Consider the following 22,740-nt stretch of genomic DNA (forward strand, 5'->3'; position numbering starts at 1 on the left):
ATGATGTTTCATAATTATGAAATCATAATCTGCATTAGCCATCGAAGCTCCAGTTGATTTAATTTGATGCCAGTTTGCCATATTAGGTTCAACATTTTAAAACTTTGTTATAGATTTCTTTTGTAAGGAAAGCACACACAGTATTCTTAAATTATAATGACTATTAGTGCTCTTAGGCTATTAGAAAACAGCACAATTCACAATTTAGTTGTATTAATTTTATGCATGATTTATTTCTTGTCTTCTCAAAGCAATAAACAGCTAAAAAGGTTTATAAAAAAAGAAGTTTCAAAATACCTTAAATTGACTTTTCCGAATTATACTCCATGAGCATGAAAAATAATTGGATATACCAAATTTGTTAGAAAAGCATGTTAAGAAAAGACACATTAATGCTTTTGAAAATAAATTGTATCTTGAAATTTATCTGAACTTAGGTGCCTTTGTCCAAAAACATCAAATACTAACTTACCTTTTTTGTTGGTACTGGGAATTGAACCCAAAGGTGCTTAACCACTGAGCCACATCCCCAGCCCATTTTTATATTTTATTTAGAGACAGGGTCTCACTAAGTTGCTGAATCTGATTTTGAACTTGTGTTCCTCCTGCCTCCCCTCCTGAGCTGCTGGGATTACAGAGCATTTAATTATTTTTCAATAGACATCATCATTAGACATTAGGCATTCAATGGACATTATAATTTGATTATTGATATCAATCAATATCAATAATTTACATAATTAGTTCACACTTAATATTATTTCAAACTTTACACCATTTAGGAACTTTGTCTTACACATTCCCAGAATTATTCTTGTGTAAGCTTTTACCTCCTCATCATGACTATCTTCATATCATTTAATATGTGTGAAAATAAGTGTTGGTGAACTCATTCATAATTATTTTCCTTCTCTCTATACTTTTTATTGTCAAGTGTTTAATTCAAAATTCTTTTATTTATTTTTCAGGTCATCGAGGGCTTTTCTCCTCTTAAATAATCAACAATTTAAATTATTGCTATTGTTTGCTTCATAGGGTCAAAGAGAATAAGTGATAGTGAAGTCTCTGACTATGACTGTGATGATGGAATTGGTGTAGTATCAGGTAAGAATTTTAGAATTATTTTATAATACTAAAAATGAAGTGTAATTCATTATTATTTACCATTAATATAAACAAGTAGAGAAAAATAACTTGCTTCCTCATTTCCTAAAACAATCTTTTTATGACAACCAATGGCAATTTGAACGCCTAAAGAGTTACTGGAATAACCATACAAATTATTAGATTGAATATTCTTGAAAGATGTCAATTAAGTAAATATTTGTAAGTTTTCTATACAAAACAACTAAATAAAAAGGATTTACAATAAATTGAAGGAGTTATTGCATAATTGAAACTTCTTTATACTTATGGACCCAAAATTGTGAAAATAAGCTGAAATCATTTTGACATTACAAATATACCAACATATATCAAATATTTGAATGGGACTTTTGCAGTTTTTTCTATTGTATTCATATTAATATCATGTGCAGCTCAATTTTGAAATTATACTATTGTAGTTTAAAATATTGCCTTGTGTATGGTTAGAAAATTTCTGTTGCTTTAATATTTAGGTAAGTAGATATGCTTTCTATAAATTCTAACAAATATATATATAATAATCTTAATATTATAAATCAATGAGCATGCCTGTATCCAGTGCCACTTTTTAAAAACTAAAGTATTATTTTTTTGCTTTTGCTTTTTGTACTATGTCTGAACAATATATTAATGTTTTAAGACTGCAAACATATTTTCCATGTTTATGGTTTATATATTAAACCTCAGTAAAATGGTTTTGAAAAATATTTCCCCCACAGTTCTTTCTCAGAAGTCATCGCGATTTCTTTTTCTCTTTGTATTTTGGTCCTCCACTAGTTGACTCTCTCACTTCTTATCTATTGTAAATATATAGCCACATAAGTTTTTTTTTTTTTTTAAATCCAAAATATTTTCCTTCAGACCACCCAAGCTCTTCATCTTAATGCCATTTTGGTACCAACATGAATTCTTTCATTTTCTATTTTCAAGATGGAAAATTTTTTTTAATTGATTTATGTATTTGAGTACTACTTTAAATTTTAAAAAAATTTAACTGATACATGAAAACAAAAAAAGTGTATATATTAATGGAGTACCATGTGATATCAATAGATGTATATGTTGTATAATGTTTAAATCAGGTTAAACATATCTACACCCTCAAACATTTACTATTTCTTTAGGGTGAAAACAACCAAAATCCTTTCTTCTAGCTTTTCAGAGTAGTAGACAATTGTTATCTATGTCACCCTACTGTACATACAAGAATTTATTCTTATGTTCCTGTGACTTAGTGCCCATTGACCAAGCATTTCTCATTCCTTCCCCCAAAATACTTAAGTCCAGTCATTTTATTATTTTTCCATTCTCTCAAAGGAATCGTATTTTTTGAAAAAAAATTATAGATTCTTTATTATTTGGATTAATAACATAATCATTTTTTGACAATTCAGAATAGTGTTTAGAAAACCTATCCACAACTCAAAGTGCTTATTGGATTATGTTTGAACATAATGAAAAAAAATTTCTTCCTTTCTCAGCATTATTATTATTATTATTATTATTTTTAATATCAGAGCCCATCTGGTGGATCATTTACTACTCCATTGAAGAGAAGAAACTGTTGTTCAACATTGCATGTTTTGCTATACTGAAATCCCATGTGATTTCGAGAAATGGATTTTTCATGACATACTGTGTTTTAATCCATTGAGTACTTCTTGAATTCTGTTACTATAGAAATTTGAAGTGGTCCCTTCATAATTTTGTGAACATCGAATCAGCCACATTTGTTTAGAATAAAAAAAATTTAAAAATCAGGATTATGATGTAGTTTCTGTAATTATGGTATCTGTAGTTTCTTTTCATAGTCCATCATCACTTTATTATATGATATAGCAATTACATTTACATGAAAATTGTAACTTTCATGTATAAGACAAGCATGTATATATTACTTTTGTTAAATTTTAAAATATTTTTCCTTGGGTTCTTTTTCTTTAAAGCTCCATTTCCAATTTATGCAAGTTTGAATGCAGATGTCTTGAATGCCAGATATAATATTTTCTCTTTTTAAAAATTTATGATTTTTAGAGCAGTTTTAGGTTCACAACAAGATTAAGAGAAAAGCACAGAATTTCCATATACTTTCTGCCCCTTCTCATTTATACTTCCCCTATTACCAACATCCTCCACCAAAGTAGTACATACATTCCAATCAATGGACATATTGACATATCATAATCACCCAAAGTCCATACTTCACATCAGGGCTCACTTTTGGCATTGTACCTTCTTTGAGTTTCAAATAATATATAATGAAGTGTGTCCATCATTACAGTATCATACATTGTTTTCACTACTTTTAAAATTTTTTATTTTCCATGTTTATTTCTCTCCTCCCCTCAACCCCTAGCAACCACTGATCTTTTCATTTTCTTCCTGATTTTGCCTTTTTCAGAATGTTATTTAATTGAAATAATATAGTATATAGCTTTTTTCTTGTTATATTTTGAACTGATTTGATTAATGTACTAATTGTACATATCAATGGAGTACAGTATGATATTTCAACACATGCATACAGTGTATATATTTCAATCAGCATTTTCCTCTCATTATTTCTTTGTTTGGAGACTTTGAGATTCTCTTTTCTAAATCTTCTTTTTTGTGTGTGTGTGATGCTGGGGATTGAATCCAGGGCCTTGTGCTTGTGAGGCAGGCACTCTACCAACTGAGCTATATCCCCAGCCCTAAAAAAAAAAAAAAAAAAAAAAAAAAAAAAAAAAATATATATATATATATATATATATATAATAGGTTATTGTGAACTGTAGTCATCCTACTGAGCTACAGAACACCAAAACTTATTCCTTCTATCTAACTGTGTTTTGGTATTCGTTATCCAGTTTTTCTTTATTCCCATCTCCTTAACCCCAACTTTTCCAGGAAGCCTCTTGTCATCACTATTCTGCATTCAGTTCAACTCTTTTTTTTTCAAACCTTCCACATATGAAAGAGAACATGCAGTTTTTGTATTTCTGTGTCTAATTGATTTCACTTAATAGAAAGCATTTCAGTTCTATTCATATTGCTACAAATGACAGGATTTTATTTTTTTATAACTGAATAATATCCCATTGTGCATATATACTGCATTTTGTTTATTGTTTCATCTCTTGATAGGCGCTTTTATGATATGTATTTTAAATGTCCCCCAAAAGCCTATGTGCTAAAGGCTTCATGGCCAGTCTGTGGCACTACTGGGAATTGGTAGAACCTTTAGAAGGTGATGCTTATAAAAAGAAGTTAGGTCATTAGGGCTATGCCCTTAAAGGAGATGTTGGGACCCAGCCCATTTCTCTTGCTCTTTTTGCTTCCTGGCTACCATGAGGCGGGCAACTTTGCTCTACCATTTCGGGTCTCACCACAGGCCCAAAGTGACTGGGCCAAGTGACCATGAACTGAACCATGAGCCTTTACGTTGATCATCTCAGGTGTTTTTCCAGTTGTGGAAAGCTGACTAACATAGACTTCTAGGTTGATTTTGATTCCATATCTTAACAATTGTGGAGTGCCACAATAAGCTGATGATTACAGGTGTCTCCTTAGGATGCTAATTTTATTTACTTTGGATTAGACACAGAAATGGGATAGTTAAGTCAGATGGTAAATCTAATTTTAGTTTTTTTGAGGAATTTCCATATAGCTCTTAGTAATATCCAGAAAGTATAAGGAATTCAGAAAATACAACAAAAAATATAATCCTGTTTGAAAAATGGACAAATGATTTGAATAGACATTTATCAGAAGGAGAAATACACATGCCCACAACATATTAAAAATGTTCAATATCATTACCTGTCAGGGATATGCAGATCAAAATTACAATGAGATATCATCTAGTATCAGTCATAGTGGCTGTTATCAAAAAGACAGAAATTAACAATTATTGGCAAGAATGTGGAGAAAAAGAAACTCATATACTTTTGATGGGAATGTAAATGAATATGTAGACTTTTAGACAAACTTTTAGTTAGCAAATGTCTTTTCATGACTTGATAATTCATTTATCTTTAGCATTGACTAATATTCCATTGTTTGGATATGTCATAGTTTTTTTTAAATTAATTCACCTATGAAGGATATTTTGGTTGTTTCCAACTTTTGACAATTATAAATAATGTTGCTATAGATATCTGTGTGCAGTGTTTTGTGTGGACACAAGTTTTTGACTCCTTTGGGTAAATATGTAGGAGCCCAATTGCTGAATTGTATGTTAAGAGTATGTTTAGTTTTTTTAAGAAACCACTGATTAGTCTATACTATTTTATGTTGCCCATCAACAATGACCGAGAGTTTCTGCTGTATAGGTGTTGGTGCTCTGCAGTTTGGCCACTCACTAGGTGTGTAGTGGTATGTAATTGTTGTTTTAATTTGCATTTGCCTGATGATATGAAGTTGAATATCTTCTCACATGTTTATTTGCCACCATCTCATCCAGATAAACACTGTGCCTGCTTTCCATTGGTTGAATTTAGCGAATGACTTGTTAACAGAAGCATTAAAGTTCAGCCCAATTACCTGAGTCAGAGCAATTTTGGGGCAGTTCATGACGGTCTCCAGTGAGACCAAACTGGGACTACATCCTTTCTTAGTTTCTTCCTTTTCCTTTTTCTGTTCTTTTTCTTGAGAATATTCCTTATACTGTTCATGCGTATTTGAATCTTTCTCTCTTGGTCTCTTTCTAAGGAATCTAATCTATAAAACATTAACATGTTGGGGAAAATTATGTATGAACCAATTTGTTTATATTTCTACTTATAATCTTTTACTTATTTATTTTGGTGTAGTTAGGGATCAAACTCAGGGCCTTACACCTATTAAGCATATACTCTTCTGTAAGCTATTCCCCCAGCTGCTAAATTATTTCTGAAACAAATGTTGTAATATAACTTTGGAAAGTGCCTAGCAGACTTCCTAGCACAAAAAAAGAAGTCAATTACTGATAACCATAATGAGCATGATGAACGTAATGGAAATGATGGTAATATCACTTCCTGCTTGGCACTATTCAGGCTTTCTCCATTACAGACTTCATGCTGCTTTAGATATTTACAACTTGGTTCACACTTATCTTTCCTCTTCATTTCACCATTAGTGCCCCACTCTGAACTGCTTTTCTGCAAACTGAGAATTCCTCCTATTTTCCTTCCCATATGTCCAAATGTTAATTGCTTTCTGGTACTCACTGGAGTTGTATTTCTTTTAATACACTTGTCTAAGTATGTCATGTTATTAGGCTTTTTCCCTGTTCTATTTTGTCATATTTTCTTCTTAACTTTCTGTGGCATCTTGACCCTGTGAAACACTATAAAAAGACATTTTACATATGCACTTTAAATAGCATTGACTGTTTCCTAATATGGTATATCTCTTAAAGAAATAACTATAGACTTTAAGAACTCTTTGCAAACTTAATAATTTTAAATATTAGTAGGTGTTCAGAAGTGTCTGAAACTCTTTAGGTCATTGAGGAGCTGAAAATGTTTTTAGAATAAATTTGATGTTTTTATTGAAGATCATAAAATTTTCTTTGTACATGTGTGTATATAAAAAACTTACTGTATACATAAGTATATATAAAAATTTTACTCTACTTTTCACATTGCCTCGAAAATAATAACTATTTGAACGTTTGTCATTCTTTTTAAATTTATATATTCATAAAATATTATTTTTCTTTATATTATGATTCATTCATTATACTTTAATGCAGTCTTTCAGCTTTACCAATAGTTTATGTTTTTGAATAAAATACAAAATACATAAAGGACTTAGTGTGTAGATAACTATATTTATTAATCTTTTCTCTTTCAGATTATCGTCACAATGGTCGAGATCTTCAAAGCTCAACCTTATCAGTGCCAGAACAAGTAATGTCATCAAACCATTGTTCACCATCAGGGTCTCCTCATCGAGTAGATGTTATAGGAAGAACTAGATCTTGGTCACCCAGTGTCCCTCCTCCACAAAGGTAAGGTAGCATACATATTTTATTTGGTACTGTATTGCAAGGTTACTGTCCATAAACATCATTAACAATCTCTAAAGATAAATTCTTATTGAAAAAAGTTACTTAACAAAAACATAATGCTATTTAATAACACATGTAATGAGAATAAAATGAAATAGGAGTTATTTTGTAACTTTGGATTATCTAAATATCATTTTATTATATTATTTGTTTATATATTTTTATTTTCTAATTAGGAATCAGCTTTTAATCACTTATAAATATTCAGCATATCTAGTTAGAACCAACTAACTGTACCCATAAATGATACTTATTGGTGATTTAAGAAATAATAAAAATAAGCATCTGACTAGTCTTTAATGTTAGGAGCAATCATCAGAACATTAAAAAAGAACCAGGCGTGTAATGTCAGTGACTGGGGAGGCCGAGGCAGGAGGATGGTAAGTTCAAAGCCAGCCTCCACAACTCAGCAAGGCTCTAAAGCAACTTTAGTAAATACCTGTCTCTAAAAAATATATAAAAAAGGACTGGGGATGTGGCTCAGTGGTTAAGTGCCCCCGGGTTCTATCCCCTGTATCAAAAGTAAATAAATAAATAAAGAATAAAAAAGAATATATGCACATCTGATAACTGTGGGGATAATACATGTTATATAGCTTGATTTAGCCTTCTACAGTGATTATATATTTTATGTTATATACCATGAACACATGCCATTTTTATATGTCAATTAAAAAAAAGAAAACAAGAAACTGTTTAAGTAAGTACTGGATTTCAGAAATGAAATATAGGACAACAAAGGAAATATAATGGAATTTGAAGAAAGGAATTATTAATGATAAGGGCATAATCAATGAAATTGAGACAAAATAACATACAATAAGAGAAAAAAACAAACAGGAGAAAAAATATGAGTGTATATGAACCCCAGAACTAGTTATTTGGAAAGATTAATGACATATACATAAGGACCATAGATGAAAAGTGAGGTATAAATAAATAAAATGGAATGAAAAAGAGAGACAAATTAAAGATGAGAAAAATCCTTCGAAAATAATGATGACTATGAAGGTATTCTATTAAATTTGTTAATTTCCACAAAATACTTAAATATCTGAAAAAAAGATTGCTAAAGAATAAGTAGAGCAGTTAAATAAACCAGTAACTAGTAAGTAAGTTGAAACAGTAGTCAAAGACAAACCATTCCCTTCCCCCTTTCACTCAGGTCAGACTAAAAAGTTATTACACATAAGTTTTAACCAAACTCCAAAATCAGATATCTCTGTTCTATGCAACTGGTTATAGAAATGAAGCTGTGCAATCTCTTTCTGGAACTAATAAAATTCTCACTAATCAATCTTTACAGGACAAAAATTATAAGCACAATTTTAATTACAACTACAGATGTAAAAATCTTATGTTAACTAACTAAATCTAACCATGAATAAAAAGCATGATAGTTAGATGTCTATTATGGTAATTCATTATGATAATTAACTAATGGGGAAATAAATCTTATTGAAGGTAATAAAAATAATTTTATTATTCAACTTCTAATCACATTAGATAATCAGTAAACTGGAAGTAGAAGAGAACCACCTGCAGTTCATAAAAACTTTATCAAGTGAACATTGTACTTAAGGAAATGTTTTAGAAGCCTTCAAATTAATAATCTAAATAAAATAAATAACAAGCAATGTCATAAATAATATAGTGGATCTGGTCCTGAAAAATGCTATTAAGACAAGAAAGAAATACAAGGTGGAAGGAATGGAGAAAAAGAGATAGAAACCATCATTATTTGTTAGTAATATGTTTTCTATATAGAAAATCAATATAATCAAAATATTAAAACTAATATGGGAGTTCTACCAAACAGCTGGCCATATATCAACTTGCAAAAATGAGTAATAGATGATTAGAAAATATAATAAGAAATAAGGCACTAGTCTTAAAAACAACATAAAATGCAAAATATCTAATAATTTATCTAATAATTTACAAGATCTTAAGGAAGAATATAGAAGCTTTAGGTAAGTAATAGATGAGATATATTCAGTTCATGAGTACAATGACTTTATATAATCAAGATGTTAGTTCTTAATCTAGATTATGAATTAATCTGTAATGCAATCCCAATAAAACTTCTGTGTGCAGTTTTTAGAACTGTGGCATCACTCTAGAATTTGCATGAAAGGAAAAATATAGAAATAATTAAATATTTTCAAAGAAGAGAAAAATTCATCACATTGTAATGGACATGTTGAATACACTATATAGTGAAAAATAAATATATATAACTTATATACATATATTTTAACTTATATGACAATAAAGGTAGCATTGCAAATTACTATGGACAGGATAGGTTGGAAAATAAACATGTTATGTAGAATAAAATTAAAAACCAATTCTTACCTTTCATTCTATAATTTCAGATGCTGTGATCTTTGATTATGTTTCAGACGGTTGCTGTGTGTGATGGGCAATTGGGTAAAGGGTTGAAACAAGAGAATACTTAGGCAGCTATAGTTAGAGTAAATGCATGAAGGTGGTTATTTGGACTAGGGTGCTACCAAGGGAGATGATTCAAAGTAGGTAGATTTTTGAGTTGTTCTGAGCTCTGACCTCATGTGCAACCACCTATGAGGCTTTCTTCTCCATTCCTGTAGACCCTGTAAACAAATATGTGTAATATGGAACTAATTTTCACTACACACATGTACTATTCCTCCTATCATTTACCATTGAGTATTGTTACTAGAGACCAGGGAGTCATCCATTAGTAGTTTTGATATTCCTTATCTTATCCCCAATGACATTAACTTAATTTAGTCTCTTTTTGTGCCTCTATCATAGTATCTATCTCTTCAATTGACTCTCAAGCTTCAATGAAATTTATACTGTTGACCAGAAGTTGAACAAAATAATTGTATTTGACATTGCATGACTGACTTTGTCGATTTCTACCATGTTTATTAATAACTTCATTTGTTAGTGTAATATAAACTTATGGCTTATTGAGACATTTAACAGATGTTGCTGTTTTAGTAGGAATGTGGAACAGGGACTTCGAGGGACCCGTACTACAACTGGACATTATAATACAATTAGCCGAATGGATAGACATCGTGTCATGGATGACCATTATTCTCCAGATAGAGACAGGTAAATATAAATACATACTGTTAGAATTTATTTTAACCACTGCCTGATGGAAGGGGTTATCATAGAATATTTTCAAGCAGTCCTTTATCTTAGTTTCTAAAGCCATATTTTCTTTCTCTTTACCACGTCCACATTCTTTCTTATCATTGCTACATTGCTAAACAAATAAAACACAAGAACATTTCTGGTTTATTTTTGGTGAGAGAAAAACAAAACCATTTTGCTTTTGCAATTTTTGCCTATTGTTAAACCAGTTGTTATTGAATTTTTACAGGAGATTATGATAATCATAATAAAAATGAGATGTTTTATCATTTTATTTGTCATAACCAACAGTTATATGTAAAAATACTCTAATAAGACAATAGATTCTTAAAATCTTTTACATACATCAAAAAAATCATTTTGGCATTTCAGATATAAATGTATTGAGATGGAATCTGGTTTGTTTAGGAAATATTTTATCATGATTCATGAAGAGGTTTTTCCTCATGGCTTTCAGTAAACCTTTTAAGCATCTTAAAGAATCATGCTTATTGATTGCTGTGTTTGGAAGAATTCTCTGAATTTGCTCCATTAAATGTGACAAACTTGGAAGTAACATGGTATGTTACAATGCTTACATTAATTATTACTAATTTTTTTAAGCAAATTGATTACCTCTAATTCATGCTTTGGTTATATATATATATATATATATATATATTTATGCATTTTTCCTGAACTATGAAATGAATTTCAGAGATGAGGAAAGAAAGATGAATTTACTGTTCAGAAAATATAAGATAATGAGGGAACTCAGATGTCCTTTTGTACGTATACTAAACAAATTTTAGGAAGAACAGTTGAGGGTTTTAAAATCAACTGATATGGTGAATTATTGTCAAAATTTACAAATATAATTGTTTTGACTGGGTCTAGATTCATATTTAATTCATGTTTAGGATTTCATTGTGCTTTAGTACACCCAAAGGAAGAGATAGAGGATATCTTCAATAGCATCAAACAAATACTGTTTTTTTTTTTTTATGTCTGGAATAAAAAAATAGGGAATTATTAAATTAACATCAATATTAGTATCAAATGAAAGTTGATATTTTTTATTTATTTTTAATTTACTTAATTTTTCCAAGGTAATCTGTGCCTTTAGGGGTGATTATAGATATTCTACCCATAGAAAGTGATGCTTATGAAGTATAATAATGTCAAAAGAAGGATTACTATGTTGGCATGATTAGGAATTGGAAGCAGTCATATTATGGTGAATTAATAGGTATTCTGATTGCCTAAGAAAATTTTAATGAGCTTCATAATTTCTGGAAATCATTTATTGAGCAAGTCATAAGCTCCTTGTTCATTAAAGGTTTCTTAAAGAAAGGAATATATGAGGAAGTCTGAAATGACTTTAACCCTTCTGAAGTTTATGTAAAGTGTTCCTTTAATGAAGAGTGGACTGAATATTTATACAAGTAAATATGGTCTAAATCTTTCAGATTCAGAAGAGTAGAATAAAATCAACCTCTAGAATTATACCTACAAACAAAAGTGGTTGCTATCATAGAAAATGCGTAGTATTTTATTATTTCAAGGCAAATGGCCCTGTATTAAACAATAACAAATGTAGGATAACTTGCCTTAAAATATTGCTACTAAATCCTAGGTGATTAATCCTTTGTCTTATATAGTCATACCCAAGAGTCCTGCAGTGTTTATTTTTTAATCGATGTGTATAATAGAAATATCATTATATAGAATTTTCACTTTAAGACTACAAATATTTTATTTTATCAAACATTTTCAAGGAATTATCTCTAGAAGTTTTATAGAAAATTGATCCTTGTGATTTCATTACTCTGTTAAGAGTGCTATAGGCCACTAAATCACAATTATCCCTAATTGTAAGGTGCCTTAAATCCGTTTTTTTAAATAAAATAATTAAATTTCATTTAAACAGAAATAAAAAGCATTTCTGATATTTTTGAATTATCTGTAATAATTATTCATTAAGCCAGGAATCAAAGATCTAAAAGCATATTATTGATATATGTAGTGTATCACATTATTAAACAATGAGTTCTTCATTTGTTTTAGCCTAACACAATAAAGGATTTTCAATAATAAAATGTATGTAAAGGCATCATAGTTTTTATATACTATTTAGAAGTTAAGGATACTCTAGAACTCTTGCATTAATTTTCATGAGTAGCATTTTTAATGTCAATCAATAATAGTTTTGAGTCTGATGCCTAAAAAATTTTTTTGAGATCATAAGTAAAATCTAAGTATTTTGAGAGATATATTAATCTTTGTTGTCAGTATAAGTTGATGCAATGGACTAGAGTAATGTTTTATTGAATATACTCATTTTCATAGAATTTGGAACCAAGTGGCCTTGGATTTGAATATAGGATTTTATCTCTTGCTTACTATTTATATTTGGGAAAATTAACCTCTTTGACACTTGACTTCCTTCTTTATAAAAATAGAATATTTGTACCAACTTTATAAGATTTTACAAATTAACCAACTACCAAAGAGTGTGACTCATACTCTTAATTATCTCATCAAAAATGGTATGGTGTATACACCAAAAAAGGTGCTTTACACTTAACATTTTAGAAGTTCTTTTGGCTTGCAAATAATTTACACTTAATTCCTTAATAGCTAAGAAAAAAAAAAAAAAAAAACAACAAAGAAATCAGTCAAATCAAGTTTTTTAAACAAAGTCTTTTAGAGAATGTAGTATGTGAATTGGGGTTTGAGAAATGGGAATGTTTTTTAAATATATTTTTTAGTTGTTGATGGACCTTTATTTTATTCATTTCTTTATATGTGGTGCTGAGAATTCAACCCACTGCCATATACATGCAAGGCAAGTACTCTCCCACTGAGCCACATCCCCAGCCCGGGAATGTTTATTTAGGCAAGAACAAGAGCAAAGATTCAGAATCAGAATACCCCCATCCATACATCATAGAGGTCCAGTGTGAAGGAGAGGTCTGGTCATGTGTTGGCAAATTGTGTATGAAGATAGTGGCTTTTATACTGACTATATAGGTGGGAAATGATGCTATTTGACATTAATTTAGAGTATGGTTAAACTTTAGTGGTGTTAGGAGGAGATGTTCATATTCATGTCCATATTCTTTTTTGATGGGTCAATGTAAAAGAATTATGTGTCAAAATTTTATTGGATCTTTGCTTTGCTGCATATATCACTCTGTCATCATTAGTCAAAACCTTCTGTTTTAAAATGTAAAGGAATTCTTTACAAATATTTCAGAAACTTGGATACAGGAAGGTTAGTTAAAGTAATTAGTTACAAAGATCACCTTCCACCATTTCCCTCCCTTTTGTATTATTTCTTCTCTGGTAAATCTTAAAAACTATTACAATCAGGAACATAACGTGACTTTATTAGAAATCATTTTAAGAGTATTTTGCCTATAGGAGTTAATTTACTACTAGAATATGCGTTGAGTATTGGATAACATATCTGTAACATGTCAGAGATATCCCACAGTATGCATTTTTATGTCTATCCTAGACTCCAAAATGTATTGAGTACTTTTATTTCTATGAAATATACATTTAGCATTACAGGGGAAAATAACAGCAGAAAATTAATTTCCTTATACACTTTTCCCAAGTCCATTTAATTCATAGATTTATATTCTAAAATGGAAACTGTCTTATTAGATGGACCTCTGGGATACTTCACACACTTGTGCCATTTTTATATTCTGTACCAGGCAGCCAACAACCAAAAAATATTGTACATTCTCATATAATTATTTCATCAAAAAGAATAGTCTCTTTGGCCCTTACATCTCTGAAAGTTTAAAATTATAGAGAAAGTAAATGACGAAAGAAGCTTCAACTTCACTTTATAAATATTTGTTACATTTCAGAAATATATCTTAAGACAGTTAAATCTTGCTAAGTACATTGTAGGAACTGTAAAGTAAGCAAAATAGTAACACTATTAAGGACACAGCAGACAGTTTTGTATTAAGTTGGAGTTGTTGGAAACAACTTTCAAAAACTATACCTTTTCTTATGAATGGGATATTGAATTATTTCCTCCTTTTGCGGTACTTTTTGTGTGTGGTGATTTCTAAAGGGGACATTCATCCTAATTTAATATAGAGGAAGCATAATTCATTATAATAATGAAAATTTTGTGTTTTCTTTAAAGTTATATCACTTCAGAGAATGTGTCTAGAAATTGAATTAGTAAACTAATTCAGTTCTTTGAACAATATTTTTAATCATGATTCTTAGAGTATGGAACTTTTTTTTGCTTTTTCAAATTTAGTAAATTTATTAACTTTCTATTTTTTCTTTTACAATGAAGTGCTACTCTGATCAGATTTTTTTAAAAATGTCAACCAGATTTTCCTAAATGTAATTTACTAATAAGTTGTTTATTCATTATTCATATTTAAAACATCATACACATTAATTCCTTAGGTTTTATAATGTACTTAGTTAAATTTAATTTTGGAAGAAAAGGAAATATGGTTATTGAAAAAGTACAAAATGTGTGTAAGTTTTACTAAGTGAATGCAACAAGGGGCCTTGTATACATCTGTGGACCTTAGCTGGATTTTAGAGGATGTACTAAAAGAGAATGGTAAACTGTGTTCATGCATGTATTTTCGCAGTTTTTAATAGAATCTTAAGGGAGAGACATGACCAGTTAAGGTTAAGAACTAACATGAGAAGAAGTAGAAAAGAGAAAATAAGTTGATGCTTGATGAAAGTGATTCTTGCTTAATGTTTCTTTGGCTTTATAAGGACAAAATTAATTATTAAGACTTCAAAAAAATTTTGGAAAGTGGATGATGTTGTAGTACATATTTTATGGATTTGTAACTTTTAACAAGCTTTGAAGTTTGTACTTTTTTCTCTTATATAGTATTTGGAGACAACCTATTCCTTTTCAGAGTAATAAATCTCAACATCATAATTGCCGAATATTATTTTATTCTTTATAAAGCCTGGAATTTAAAAAATACTTCCTTATTTTCTTATCCTACATAGGCTTATAATTCTGCATTAACATTTCTAGAGTACTTCTGTGATTATGTGAACCACTCCCCTTTTTTTGGAGAGAAGGTTCATCATGAAAATGGTGTTTATTTTGTTTTACACCTTAGTTTATAGTCCAATGGATATTGATTGAGTGGGTAAGGTCATTGTGTGCAAAATGTTTAAGACATTATTCTATTCTTGATAGACAAATTATCATGTACTGGCTAATTATAAGATGTTGAAGTCTATGAGGCTAAAGCATAATATTACAGGAAAAGATTGGAAAAAATTTCTTGAGCCTGTTAGAAAAGACTTCAAAGAGAAATTGAACTTTAGATATTGATTAGGATTTTCAAAGGCAAAAGGCAGAGATGGAGGGGGAATGATGGGCATTCTTGACAGTGATGAGCGTCAGCAAGTCTTGGAGTCTAGAAAACACATGATATATTTAGAGAATCTTAGGTAGTCTGTTTTATCTAGATAAAAGGTAGTGGTATGGGGGATAAGAAGTGACAGGAAATGGGAACTGAAAGAACACTTAAGGAATTTGTACTTGCTTTTTGATATTGGAAAATATTGAAAGATTTCAATTCAGGTACTTGCATGAGCAGAAAACCTAATTTACATATATATTTCTATAGATAGGGTGAAGAATGGATTGGGTCATGGGAATGTTGGGTTCTGACGGTAGGGAAACCTAAGAGAAACTTATTTCAAGAAACAGGCTTATTTCAAAACTTGATTTATGGTAGTGGCAGGAGAAAAGGAGAGATGGGAGAAATCTGAGTTATTTAGGTATCAGAAACAGCAAAGCCCATGGGTCAATTAAATGTGCAAAATAAGGAACTAGAGGTGTTAAATTCTGAATTTTACAACTTAGCTTAGTTAAATTAAACTAAGCTAAGCTTAATTAAATTAAACTTAGCTTAGCTTAAATTAGTTTCTAAATCATTAGAAAATGACATTGCAAGAAGAGGAATAACCAAAGTATCATATTAACTTCCAAAAGGCGATTAAAGAATTTGGTTTGAAATTAAAAGACTTTAGAGAGTGTGTAGTCCTTGGTTCTGAATAGATATTTGAGGGTCAGCTATGTAGATTATAATGAGGCCAAATGAGTAGGGATCTAGACTTCTCACTTCCTCTTTAGCTAGAGTCATTTTGATTTTATTTGGTTCTTATATATTGATTCAACATCAAATTTTGTTTGAAAACAAGTGGTATTCTTAAAAAACAAAAACAAAAACTATTGTTTCAATCCTCTCATTTCACAAATGCAGCCCCCGATGTCCCAATAGGAAAAAATGTATGTTACTTAAGCCACATTAATCTGAATTATTTTTGTGATACTCCAACACGTGGAGAACCAGGAAGCAGTTGGAAATATGCTGTGTAACTCAAAGAAAAATTAAGGCTAAACAAAGTAATCATTCATACTATAAAAAAAAAAAAACTGTCTTTAGAAAGAAAGTGTTAGAATATAAAAAGATCAAGAAATGAATTTTTGAAAACCACTGCCTCTCTTGAATACAGAAAAAGGAAATCCATTAAATGAAATGGATGAAGAAGCAAAAGTCAGGTAGGTGGGAAACCAGGCCACGTGTATACATGTTAAGAGCTTAATTTCTGAATTTAAAAAGCCCTTAGTTTGAAACTCAACCTCGCTACATACTATGTGGCTATGAGTGAGACCTCATGGTCTCAATTTCAAATTGGAAATATTAGGTCCTGCCTCTAAGAATTCTTATGAGACTATAAATGAGGTAATGTAGACAAAACTCTTAATTAAATACTTGATGTTAGGTAAATACTGTATTCAATAAACAGAGAAAATAAGGTTTAAGAAATCAGGACAGGAAAGTGTTAAGAAATAAAAGTTTGAAAATCAACGTCTAATATCATAGATTAAGTGTACTATGATGAAAATCAACGGGAGATCAAAAGATTTTTTTTTTAGTATTTTGCAGATAACATTCATAGAATAGCTTTAAGAGAATGATAGAAGCATAAGTCAGTTGCATTAAGCTTAAAACATGAGGTGTGGTGACAAGAATTGTAGATATATGTCATTTAAGATGTTTAATAATGAGAAGAAAGTGAGAAAGAGGCAGTGGCTTGAAAGGAAGGTCGGGTTAGCAAAGGATTTATTTTTGGATTATGCAGATGAGAAAGGGAAGGGAGTAATGAATGAAGCCAGGTCCTGTGAGAAGCAGGATTACAAGTAAAGGCATTTCTTCTTTTGGTACAGAAAATAAGGACAAGGGAAGATATAAATATATGCCTATTTACTCTCCATTTAAAGGTATAATTATGAAACTTGGGAGAGTTCAAGGTTTGTTTCCTGAAACATCATGATCATCTGCCATGTTTAAGTGTTTTGCCATTGGAGGTTTTAAGAAAGTAGAAAAATTTAAATTAGTACCATAAAAAAAGAGAGTCAATACAGATGGTAAAAAGGTCAGTGTGCTGTTTTATTTGCTCATGGTGGTCTTGAGGCATGAAATGTAATGGAGCCCAAAAGTATGTAGTGAATACAAAATAAAGAGTAAGTGGAAAAATGGATAGCATCCAATAAATTTAATAAACATAATTAATAATCAAATGAAAAGTATTCAAATGAGTTTGTTTTTACTAAATAGAATTTTTAAAACTCCTGATAGTTATTTCTAAGTATTAACATTGTAAGGAGAAATAATTACCTCATAAAATCTCCTAAGACATTATAGGTATTATTTATTACCCCTTTTGTTATTTTCTTAAACTTTATGGTTAGTGCATTATTTTTCTCTTCTTGACATTCCTCCTAAAACATAGGAAAACATCTATAGGATAGTGTAGCATTTTCCAAATGATGCTGAAGATATTTGAGTGGTAATTAATAAAATTTTTATTTTGAAATATGATTTTTTAGAAGTCTGAATGTTATTTTTTGTTGCTTTTATTTTAGAATATTTAGGCTATTTTATCCTTTAGCACTGCCATATTACAATTGACATTGGGAGAAGGGGCAAACATTTCAGTAGCAGTTTCCATTTGCTTTGCTTACTATCTGCTTATCTTTTTGAATCTCACTTTAAAATTAAACTATACCTTTTTTCCTTCTTTCCTGAGTCTCATTTATATTCTTGTTTCTGGCATGCTTGCAGTCATTTTCTTACTCTACCTCGCTCCAGATACAGTCAGACCATTGACCATCATCACAGGGATGGCAGGTATATTTTTCTTACAATTGAGTCTATTTGTAGAATTGCATGTTCCTGTCTATTGATGTAATATAATTTACTTTTACTTCTGTTTGTATATACATAAATGGTTATTAATGAAACATAGAAACCTTTATAAAATAGTATGAAATGAAACATATAAACTATTTAATTATAATAGAATAAAAAAATACAGTTTCTTTTTGGCCAGCTAAGATCATCTTTTTTATTCCCCTAAATATTTAGTCCACTAGAAATTACAGTTAACTATTATCTAGAAGGATAGAATAACTGTATTCTTTTAAAATTAATTGCAATTGACTATTTGTCTTCCTCAGCAGAGTTTACTGGCAATTTTTAGTTAACACTGGTTGATTTTTACATATTCTAACAACCTGCTTCCCTGTCTCCTTGATCCAGAGTAGAAGAGTCTGTTTTTGAAGTGCTTAGGTTGAATCGATTTGTTTGTGGTTACCTTGTCAAAGCTGGTCATGATATATTCCTTGAATATAGTAGAGGATCTGTGGAGAATACTGGGTCTGAAATCCTTCTTCATTTCTACTCTACCACTATTCCTCTTTCCAAAGCAGGAATTTCAATGAATCATAGGTAGTACAGCTCTGATACTTTAAATATAATTTATGTTGAAAGGAAATATCAATTACCTGACATATAACAGAAAGGGGAGATAACAAAAAGACTAGGGAAAGAAGGTCTCTAAAATTTGTAGAGTTCTCAAAGATATATATGTAGCTTTAGGAATTTAAGACAGTTTACTGGCAACATTTTGAGGCCCTTTAGGCAGAGAAGAGAATAATAATGATAATGTAGTAGTGGGTTCACTTTAGTGTAGATTAAGATTATGTGCTGTACTTATTCACCTAACTATTGTTGCAAAGTGATAACTATTGTGATCTTTATCCCTATTAAAAACTAATTAAGAGTTGAAAATAGTTTAGAAACAAATAATGAAAACTCATGGGTAAATTCCTAAGTTCGAATTCATGTGGATAAATATGGAAGGAAACATAAAAGATAGCATTAACAATAAATTCCTAATAATTCAAGTTTTGTGATCTTTCCATAAATATAATAGAAATTTAATGCCTTTCAATTTAATTATGTAATAATATTTATAGCTGTATGTACATTTAATATACATACATTTAATTTTCTTTTGTACATTCTTGGTCTCTTTTCTATTATTTTGCTTTAATACTAAATAATTCTTACTTTTTGTTGTTTTGTCTATAATTTTGCTGTTGCTATATAATAATGCATTCTTTTTTTGGTTGCAATGATTATACATTTACCTTATGAAAAATATTTAAAAAAAGTTATATGACTGTATCCTGGTACTTGGAGACTTTTCTTAAGGTGGGTGACATGCATGAATGAAATATTACTGATTATAGTCTTATTCTATTTACTCTGCTATCTCTTCATTCCATTTTAAGTAAAATTAGTTTTAAGTAAAATAATTTACTCTTTTTATACTTTGTATTTTTCTTAGTCTCTTTTACCAGTAAATAAATTGTTTGCTTTGTGCTTGATTTTCAGTTTGCTAATGTAGATAGACTCAGTTCTTGATCAGTTCTACACTGGCTATTAGTTTCATATCTTATCCAAATTCTCAAACTCAACTTAATTGGTCTATTTTAAGGGGACATTTTATGAGTTGTCTATGACATGATTTGGTTTGTGGTTAGGAAATATAAGATTATCGATGATGTTTATATTATAATAAAACACAGGAAATTTCATTTTAGAAAACATGTTATCAGATGTCTAATTGTAAGATTTGCTCTGAACATTTACATGCTGATTTTACATGTATTAAGATACTTGACTTGTTCTAGCATATCAGAAACTCCTAAGGGCCTCAACTAAGCTCAGCTTATCCTGAACACTTGGATAGATGATGTGAAAATGAAGTTTCTAAGTTATTTTTGTTATTTTGCGGTCATTATTATTTTGATACATGCAAAAGAATATGTGCAAGTTTTAAAGCATAGTAAAAAATGAGCAGCTATGAATCTACTTCCCAAACTAAGAATCAGAATACCTGGTTGCATATATTGTTCCTTGCCTATCAAAGCCCTGCTCCTCTTTCACTAAATTTTCAGTTTAACATTCCCTTCCTTGGCTTTTTAAAAAAACCTACTTTGATCATTTGTTTCTCATTCTACTAATATTCTAAATAATCCATTCATCTGACCTCCACCCCAGTCCATTAGGAGGTCCTTGGACTGATTTATTTCCCACTCCCTTAGAATATCTGCTGATGACAAAGATTTTAATCAACTGTCCATTCTCCTCTATTCGTTTTTACAATGTTCTGTCTTTATTATCTTTAACTCCTATACCTTTCATATGTACTACAACTAACCACAACCAACTTCTAATCCTTCCATGTTTCTATCATCTGCTGACTTTTTCATTATGCTCTTTTATTCACTGATGAGTTTTGCACCTGACTTTAGTCTCCTTCTTTGTTAAAATTACTACCATCAACTTGAGTAATGTCATCATTCTCCCGAAAGATTTATTTAACACACACTCAATTTCTCAACTATCTCAAATATAGTGAGCTTTACCCCTAATTCTACTTCAGTCAGTCACTCCCATGGCCATACTCTGAGTTTTATTATCACTTGAAATTAATGTCTTTGATATCTTAATTCAAATTCTACTCCACACTTAGACTCCAGAACTGCATGTTTCTTTCTTATTCTTTGAGTAACTTCTACTCCATTTATTCTTTTATCTCAACAAAGAAATATACCTTCTTTGCCACTTTATCTTCTCCTTATTTAAGTCTCCATCTTTCTTTACCTACTTTCATATCCAGAAGTTGAATTCATTCTCAGAAAAATCCTCAATTCCCTTACCACACCATTCTTATTTGATAAGATTCAAATCTAGATCTTTCTCTTTCTTTTGCAGAATCACTTTTGAACTAAAAACTAAAATATTCAAATTATCCCTAATTCACCTACTTGAGTCAAAATAATTGAACACTTACAAGGAGTGAGCAATGTGAAATAAGAAAGTGAAATCCATTTCTAAGTGTCCAGTGTTTCAGTCTAGGTTTAAAGATAGGAGCATATACTCGCCTCATAATCCTTCTGAGAATAAATACATGTTAATAGCTCCAAATGGGTTGTAGTTTGGCTTATAAAGATATGCAAATTTCTAAGTGGAATGAATGTAGTAACTCAAGATGACATTCCTAGACTATGACCAGTCCATCAAAAGTATCTAGGCTTGGCTGGGTGCCATGGTACATGCCTGTATTCTTAGCAGCTCTGGAGGCTCAGGCAGGTATTTATCTCTACTTACAATTATACATAGCATATTAAGGAATTAGTGGCATTGATGATTGGTATCAGGTGATGGATTTTTATATAAAGGTCTCAGGAGATAACTCAGTTGTATCTTAAAAGATGAACAGGAATTATTTTAGATTTATGTGAAGCTAGATTCTGGCTATAAGAAACCTGCAAAACTCTGTGAAGGAACTTGGATCTAAGACTACAGGTGCTATAGATTCTTTTGAGGGTTTTAATCAAAGGGTGGCTATGATAAGCCTATTCCCTGAAGAATAACTACTCTGGAGAGTATCTGGGTGGTTAATTTGAGAAGAATAAAGGCATGAAAATAAAAGAGGGATTAAAATTGTAGTTGAAGAAATAGAATATGGGTGATTCAATAAATTAAAGTTAAATGTATTGAAAGAGTGAATGAGCCAATGAATATTAAAATATTACTAATAAACCATGACTTCTCAAATTTTACCTGTTATTCAAAGGACAAATTTCTCTGATTGACATCAGCAGAGGAATATTTTTCTAACACTTCTTAAATTTAAGACCAAACCTGAATTTACTATCTTCTTCAAGAATACTTCTGTTTCTATCCATAGTTTATGTATTTCTGTTGATTTATCATTTCATTTCTGAAGCTATAAATTTAAAAGATGTTTCTTGGATCTTTGTTCTTATTATTTTATTGGTTGGTTGGTTTTTTTGGTTTATACATCTCTGCATTTAATGTGTATGATGATTTTTAAACATTATTAAGAAAAAAAATCCCTACTACCAAGAATTTACAGTTCAGTGAAGTTAATGGATTTTTGAATCCAGAAAGTTCAGTTCAAGTTCCAGCTCAGAAGATAACAAATTATGTGACTTTATCTCAGTTTCTGTA

The 22,740-nt window shown here is 30.2% G+C and overlaps 1 protein-coding gene across 1 annotated transcript in view; it reads left to right on the forward strand.

Moving 5' to 3' along the window:
- The window catches only part of RIMS2 (regulating synaptic membrane exocytosis 2), a 631,678-nt gene that overhangs the window by 405,635 nt on the left and 203,303 nt on the right, over positions 1-22,740 (forward strand). Inside the window, 4 exon segments of the mRNA XM_079106841.1 lie at positions 1,036-1,104; positions 6,967-7,123; positions 10,175-10,291; positions 18,475-18,540. Of these exon segments, the coding sequence (XP_078962967.1) occupies positions 1,036-1,104; positions 6,967-7,123; positions 10,175-10,291; positions 18,475-18,540 (409 nt within the window).

Source organism: Sciurus vulgaris (assembly GCF_902686455.1).
Source record: "Sciurus vulgaris genome assembly, chromosome: 1".
NCBI classification, from domain to species: Eukaryota; Metazoa; Chordata; class Mammalia; order Rodentia; family Sciuridae; genus Sciurus; species Sciurus vulgaris.